This window comes from Rhagoletis pomonella, unplaced genomic scaffold, assembly GCF_013731165.1.
Source record: "Rhagoletis pomonella isolate Grant_MI unplaced genomic scaffold, Rhpom_1.0 Rhpom_scaffold_07532, whole genome shotgun sequence".
Classification (NCBI taxonomy): domain Eukaryota; kingdom Metazoa; phylum Arthropoda; class Insecta; order Diptera; family Tephritidae; genus Rhagoletis; species Rhagoletis pomonella.
The window spans coordinates 1-7,967 of record NW_023466058.1 but is presented as its reverse complement, the minus strand read 5'-3'; the positions used below and the strand labels follow the sequence as shown (position 1 = coordinate 7,967).

The following is a 7,967-nucleotide window of genomic DNA, read 5'->3' as shown; positions in this document are numbered from 1 at the left end:
TACAGAATTTTGGGTGTCTGACTGGTTAAGCAGTCCTCGCTTAGCCATCCTGCCTCCCCTAGGCGCGCTAAGCGGCTAGAGCGTCTTTCAGCTCCTTCAGGGTTCGCATCGCTTCATGCACCAGCCGTTTGGTGACTTTTCCTTTCGGCGTTATGTTTCGAATTCTTGGTGTAGTGCGTTTGATTGGGTGCTTGTTCTGCGGCACGGCTTTGTGCTGGCGACGCCCAGTAAATGCGGAGCCAATGTTCCGAGCAAGTCTTGGGGGATAGCGTGCAGGCGGCTTTAACCGGCGACCAGAGGTGCTGGAGTCATTTCTATGTAAGAGCGTGTGATGATATTGGCCACATGTTCTACAATTTCCGTTTGATGTGCACGCGCTTGTAGCGTGGGAGAGTGCGAGACAGTTTGTGCAGAACTTATGAGCTCGCGCGATGAGGAACCTCTGTTGTGGGTGCATGGCCCGAAAAACTGGGCATACTCTGAGCGCATGATAGCGCGCACAAAGACGACATCTCTGAAAGTCTGTTGCTGATGGTTCGCCAGTTATAGGTTGAGTAGGTGCCGGGATTGGAACCCCATCCATCGGCCGTACTACCCTCGGCGACAAGGCACGGCGTGGCACCGGTTGAGGCGTATCAACCTTCCCCTGCGACGAAGTGGAGGGGCGTGGCGCTGGCTTAGGTGTGTCGGTCTTCCCCTGCGACGAAGCAAAAGTGCGTGGTGCCGGCTGAGGCTTGTCCATCTCCATCTGCAAATAGGGATTTGCGAATAGCTTAATAGTGGGATGTTAGACACTGGTTAATAAGGCAGAGGGATAAGCTTATAGGTGGATTGCCTGTCAAGTCATTGTGGGAAACAAATGTATGGAAGCAGTGCGGGTATAGGGCGGCCATTCAAGACGAGAGATATCAACATGAACGGTGAAAATCGGTTTAGTTATCTGCTGTGGGTGTTGGAGGACCATTAGCGTATGGCAACGGGCATAGCTTTACAATAGACCGAGTGAGAATGCCGGTTTTGGTGCATACGTCAACTACACGGATATGCCCATCTGGACCGGGATGGGTCCTTTCTATGCGTCCAAGACGCCACTCAGTGGGCGGCAACGTATCATCTATAATGAGGACGCATTCTCCAGCTTTCGGTGAAACTTTAGTGTCTTTCCATCTATAACGTTTCTGAAGGTCTTTGAGATAATCTTCCTTCCAACGGCGGCTGAATTGATGGTGCACAACTTTAACCCTCTCCCACCTATTGAGAAGAGACAAATTGCTATGGTCTACTTCCGGGAGAGACAAGAGGGCAGTTCACCTTAGGAAATGGCCAGGGGTGAGGGCCGTGAATTCCGTGGGATCTTGGGAGAGAGCGCAGATGGGCCGAGAATTTAATACCGCTTCGATCCTAACTAAAAGAGTGGCGAATTCTTCAAACGTGAATTTGTGTGCTCCAGCTGTTCGTTTGAGATGTAACTTGAAGCTTTTGACGGCGGATTCCCATAATCCGCCCATGTGAGGGCTGCCAGGGGGGATAAATCTCCAATCAATGCCTTGGGGAGAATATTGCTTGACGATGTCTTGAGATACTTCTTGCAGGAAACTACAGAATTCCTTCTCTGTTGCTCTTTTGGCTCCAATGAAAGTAGTGCCATTGTCACTCATCATTCTTGCTGGATAGCCTCGACGCCCAACAAACCGGGCAAACGCGGCGAGAAATGCGTTTGTGGTCAAATCGGAGCACAGCTCAAGGTGAACCGCCTTTGTTGTGAAACACACAAATACGGCCACGTAGCCTTTCACAATGGTGGAGGACCTTAGCATGGAGGCTTTTACTTGAAAAGGCCCAGCAAAATCTACACCGGTGGTGGTGAAAGGCGGAGCGTAAGTGCAACGCTCTGGTGGCAACGCCGCCATGATTTGAGAGCGCGTTTGATGCTTGTGAGCGGTGCAAGCTTTACATTGAAAAATGCACTTTTTTATAAGAGGCTTGAGTCGGGGGATGTAGAATTCCTGTCTTATCATTTGCTGCATGAGCCGAAGTTCGGCATGTAGGAGGAGCTCGTGGAGAAAACGAAGATAGAGAACAGCAAATCGAGATTTTTCGGGCATAATGAGGGGATGACGTTCATTATAGCTAAGAGTGGAGTGGGCCAACCGACCATTGACCCGGAGTAACCCACACTTGTCTAGAAGGGGGTTGAGAACTAGCAAGGGGCTTTTCTTAGCAATTGGCACTGACTGCGATAAGCATGCAATTTCGCGGGGGAAGTAACGGTTTTGCGTTAAGGCAATGAGACGACGTTTGGTAGAGCGGAAATCATTGTGCGATAGGGGTAATGGGAGAGGATCCTGGGCGGCTTGATTTCGGTTCTTTAAGCGATCTAAAAATTTGAAGACATATGCCATAACTTTAAGCATGCGGGAAAAAGACGAAAAGCGATCTAAAATGTCGGTATCATCTTCGGCAGTGTGAAAGGCGTCGACTCGACGGACTTCCGGTGGGTTAATAGAGCGGGTAGCGGATTTTGGCCAGGTGTCGGGTGGTTGGGTTAGCCAGTTGGGCCCATGCCACCATAGAGAAGAGGAGGCTAAATCGAGGGGTTTGCATCCTCTTGTTCCCATGTCCGCGGGATTTTCGCTGCTGCACACATGCCTCCAAGTGGAATTTCCTACCAGATCAATGATTTGCGCGGTGCGGTTCGAGACGTAGGTTTTCCAGGAGTGGGGCGGTTTTTCCAGCCAGGCCAGGACTATTTCTGAATCTGACCACATTGTCAGTTTTCGATCTGAGAAACCGAGGTGCGATTGGACAGCTGAGGCTAATTTAGCTAGAAGGAGAGCCCCACATAGTTCGAGTCGAGGTAGGCTAATGGTTCTGAGGGGCGCAACTTTGCCTTTTGACACCAGTAGGTGGGAAGAGACTTGTTCACCTTGTGTGGCTCGGACGTATATGGCTGCGCAATACGCTTTTTCCGAAGCGTCGCAGAACCCATGTAGCTCCATTTGTTGGCCTGGAACGTAATTGACCCATCGGGGTATTTGAATGGCCGAGATAGATTTCAAATTGTTGGCGAATTGCAACCATTTATGGAGGCGGAGGGGTTTGACTTGTTCATCCCAGTCAGTTCCATCGAGCCATAGCTCTTGTAAGAGAACTTTGGCTTGAATCATTATTGGCGAGAGCCATCCTGCGGGGTCGAACAGTTTAGCGACAGAAGAGAGAATCTGTCGCTTTGTGCTCGCCGACGAGGCTGATATGGATTCAATGGTGTAAGAGAAGGAGTCAGTAATGGCATTCCATTGAATCCCGAGGGTTTTGGTGATACTTGCTTTTTCGAATTCGAGAAAGTTGCTCTCAAGCAAGTCCTCCTTTTTTATGTCTTTGAGCAAATCAGGGTGGTTCGCCGTGATCTTTTTTAAGGGAAAGCCAGCGGATTTCAGAGCTTGAATGACTTGGGAGAGAGATTTAGTTGCTGAGATGAGGTCATGACCTCCAGAAAGTATGTCGTCCACATATGTTTCGGTTTTTAGTATTGGCACCGCCAAGGGATGTGTTATTTTTACATCATCAGAGAGTTGGTGAAGAGTGCGTATTGCGAGAAATGGTGCACAATTTACACCGAATGTCACGGTTTTTAACCTGTAGTCTCGAATGGGGCTGCTTGCAGATGATCTAAATATAATTCTCTGGTAATTCTGGTGGTCTTTATGTAAAAGTATCTGACGATACATTTTTTCTACATCGCCATTGAACACAAACTGATACGTGCGCCATTTGAGGATTAATAGCATCAGATCGGGTTGAAGTATTGGTCCGGTATAGAGAACATCATTAAAAGAGAGTCCGGAACCTGATCTTCGTGATGCATTAAATACGACACGTACCTTGGTGGTTCTCTTTTCGGGTTTGACCACCGCGTGGTGGGGGAGATAGAAGGAATAATATTTTCCTTCTGAGGATTTTTCATAGGAAGTTGTTTCTTCCATATGATTTAGGGTGAGATATTCCCCTAAGACATTATCATACAGGGGTTTTAGGTCGGCTTTTTTTCTGAAGACTTCTCTCCATACTGAAAAATTGCTGGAGAGCTGTGGTGCGAGATTGACCTAGAGATATTTCCTTCGGGAAACCTGGCTTGAAAGGGAGCCGGACTACGTAGCGACCTTCAGGCGTGCGCGATGTTGTGGATTGGTATAACTCCTCGCATAGCTTATCTTCAGGACTCATGAGGTTGGGTGTCGGAACTTCTTCTACCTCCCAGAACTTTCGTAGTTGGGATTCCAGTAGTTTGTTAGAGGTTTGTTCCACTTGAGTGGAGAAAGATACCACATGATTAGGGATTTGACCGCTCAAAATCCAGCCAAAAATGGTATTTTGTGCTAACAGATTTTTTTGAGATATGTTCAATGCCTTCAAGCATGATTTGCGGGATGAGATAGCTGCCTATCACTAGGTCGATTTGAGACGGGGAATGACAATTGGGGTCTGCTAGCTTAATATGAGACCACTTCTCGCGTTGTTCGCGAGTTGGCTGGAATCTTGGGAGTATTTTAGTTAGTTGGGGTAGCACAATTGCTTGAGCGGTGACTTTCGTAGCAAAGTCGGAGGAGACTAAGACAAGAGAACAGATTTTGTTCGAAGTCTGAACTACTGTCCCACCCATGCCGGAGATTTCAAAGTTCGAGCTTTGACATGGTAATCTCAGTTTGTTTTGGGCCTTAGAAGAAATGAAGCTCCGTTCTGAGCCCTGATCGATGAGAGCTCGCAGTTTAAAGAGTTCTCCTCTCTGTTCTACTGAGACTATCGCTGTAGGGAGAAGGACTTTGCTCTCATTTTCAGAGTAGTACGATTGTACTCTGGTTCCATTAGAACTTGACGGTAAATCATCTTGTTCTTCCGTTTCTTGTGGGGCTTGCAGGTTGGGGTTTGGCATATCAGTCATGGCTACCTGCGATGTGGTCCTTTGTACTCGAGAGTCTTGCCTTTTTGGCGGAGGGGCTGTGCTATAGTGCAGCACTGAGTTGTGTCTTTCTCGACAATTGGAGCAGGTTTGAGTACTTGGACAATCTTTCAGGGAGTGTGACTGAGAGAGGCAGTTAAAGCACATGTTGTTTTCTCTTACGAATTTTCTGCGATCCTGAACCGACAATTTACGGAACCTGTGGCAGTTCCACAATGAGTGCGAGGAATCTTTGCACATGGAACATTTATACATCGTACGCTGTTCTGTCACATGCGATTGGACTTGCGTCGATGATTTATTATGCGACTGTTGAAAGTGAGAAGGTTTGAAGGGGGGTCTGTTGTGCGGTTGAGTGGTTCTAAATGAAATGGAATTTTGGGGATTGGGTCTTGGTTTGGCTGGGCGCCATTGATCAACCCTTTCGACCACCTCATATCGAGTGGTTAGGAACTGGTTCATTTGGGACCAGTTCGGAAGGTCTTTCCTGGAACTGAGAGATTGCTCCCACAGAGCTACTGTGTTCTCAGGAAGTTTTGAGGTGACGAGGTAAATTATTACGGGGTCCCAGCTCTCTGTGGAGACTTGTTGGGTGGCGAGAATTTGGAGACAGTTATTCACTGATGATTGGAGTTTTTGAATATCTTCACTGTTCTCCACTTGAATAGATTTTAAATTCATGAGAATACGTATTTGGTTGTCAACTAATACTCTTTTATTCTCATAGCGAGACCGTAAGGCTTCCCATGCCAGATCAAAATTATCATCGCTCAGTGGGAATTGTTTCACGATTTGGCCGGCTTTGCCTTGAGTCTTGTACCGGAGATGGTACAATTTCTGAGCTTTTGTGAGTTTTGGGAGATTAATATATACCGCCAAGAACATGTCACGAAAAGACGGCCATTGCTCATAACCCCCATAAAATGTTTCCGTATCGCACGGTGGGACCTTTAGGCCGAAGCTAGAGTTTTCCTGGGGTTGAGACATACTGGGAGTGGGCGTGGTATTGCTGACTTGATTAAGAAGCAGGAGTTGATCACCAATCTGGGTTTTCGTATTTTCATACGTTATGAGGCATGACCTGTATTTATTATAAGCGGAGGCTTTGAAGTCCTCGGGAAGGTCCTGCTCCTCAGTCTCTATTACTAAATCATATGCGCTCTGTACTCGATTCCAAAAATTATCAATGTTCTTGTCTTTAATTTTTAGTGCAGACTCAGTATTGTCTTGTACTGAATCGGGTACAGTAATCCATTAAATTGTCTGTCTCAGAGATAAATTTAGGGGCTACGACTGACTGTTTGGGTTTCTTATTGGACCTTCCGCCTGCACGCGTAGCGCGTTGAGATTCAGCGGAAGTTCCTTGTTGCTTCTCATCATCACTCATTTTTGGACTTTTCGATTTAGCGTCACTATGAGGTGCGGCAAGCATTAACGAGATGACTTTAAATTTTATTTACGATACGGAGATCAAAGAGAGAAGAGACAAAAAAAAAATCTACTGCCGGTCTAAACTCGAGTTCTTGTGACCGAACGTAAATGGAGGGTTTCGCTATGTATATAGTTATATATGTATATATATTTGTGATGATTCTTGCTAAATTAACGCAATGAAAGGCAATTACGTAAGTGCGAATGCCACGATATATAAAAAAAAGGGTGTTTGCACTTTGATACGTGCTACTGATAAAATCGCTGGAGAAGTTTTATTTTATTGTATTTATTTTTTTTTTTTGTTTGTGGGTCTATTGAGGGATATAAGGGGACCGTTTCACTGTACCCGCACTGCACCGTATAACTATGTGTATGTGTGCCGAATTAGCCTTTATCTTAATAGCACTTTATATTATATAATGTATTAAATGTATATATGTGTTGTTGGGAAAATGTAATTATATGTTAGTAGAGATAGTTTACAATATGTTTGTGTATATATGTATGTTTACACGGAGATTTGCTTAAACATGGAGCATAGGGATAATATGCAAGTAATTTTTATTCTCAGCTTTTATTTTGTTGCATACGTTTCTAAATATTTCAGAGACGAACTTTCTTTTTTTGTAAAGTAGAAAGCCACTGTACGTTATTTCAGTGTGAGATTATAAATTGAGATCATAACACGAGTTTGTGCCACTGTATTTAATTATATGAATGTGTGCTTATACGTGAGCTATGTATTGTACATACAAATGTATGTGTGTATGTATGTTTGCATACACGAAGCACCTGTTTCACTTTAATATTTTGTTGTGCAAACTAAAAAGGAGATATATGTTATAAAAATGGATGTGAGTAAATTATGCACAAATGGGTTTTAAATCATACAGGGGCTCGCTTAATTGGGAGAGAATTTAGTTTTACAGCTTTTATTTTTACTGTCTTACAGTATGTATTTACCGCGTATGTATGTACATATGTACGTATGTACTATATGCAAATGTTCTTGTATGTACAGTGGTATATGCGAACCGTTTCGGGATTTATTTACTCGAAGAAATGAACTTGTTAAAAAACCAATACGGTCGCAGAATTACGGGAATCGAGGAAAAGAAATGTACATATGTATATGTGTAAAGAAATTTTCTATAACGGGATGCGAGCACCGTTTTTATTAAACTTATAAGATTTTTCTTTAGAGGATCAAAATGTATGCGCGATTTGGCTAGTTTTTAGGCTGTTTTTTGGTGAAATGGGGTTAGTAAGCAATTCAGATTCTTACTTACGGTTTTTAGGGATACTTTTTATTTGGGTTCTGAATTCCAACGGTGCTGGCTCTTTCAAGGCGACGAAGGACCAGTGTTTAGGCGGTAGGCCTTTTCGGGGAATAGGGTGAGATGACCCAACGGCGGGGGGTGAGCTGACCCTCAGATGGGGGTGCTGGCGAACCGGGAGGCTAGTGGTGGCGGCGATGTGGTCAATGGTGGCAGGCGGCGATGTGGTAGATGGTGGCAGGCGGCGATGCAAAACGCTGGCGGCAGGCGATGATGCGGGAGCTGTTGACGAACGGCGA

General features: G+C 45.2%; 1 protein-coding gene across 1 annotated transcript; it reads right to left on the bottom strand.

The window, feature by feature from the left end:
- Nucleotides 1–67: 67 nt before the first annotated feature.
- Nucleotides 68–7,942, bottom strand: LOC118755818. The gene is made up of 2 exons (XM_036490631.1): nt 7,681–7,942; nt 68–748 (listed from the first exon to the last, which is right to left on the bottom strand). Exon 2 carries the CDS (start codon nt 746–748, stop codon nt 68–70), a length of 681 nt encoding a protein of 226 aa, XP_036346524.1. The 5' UTR covers nt 7,681–7,942.
- Between the last annotated feature and the right edge of the window lie 25 nt (nt 7,943–7,967).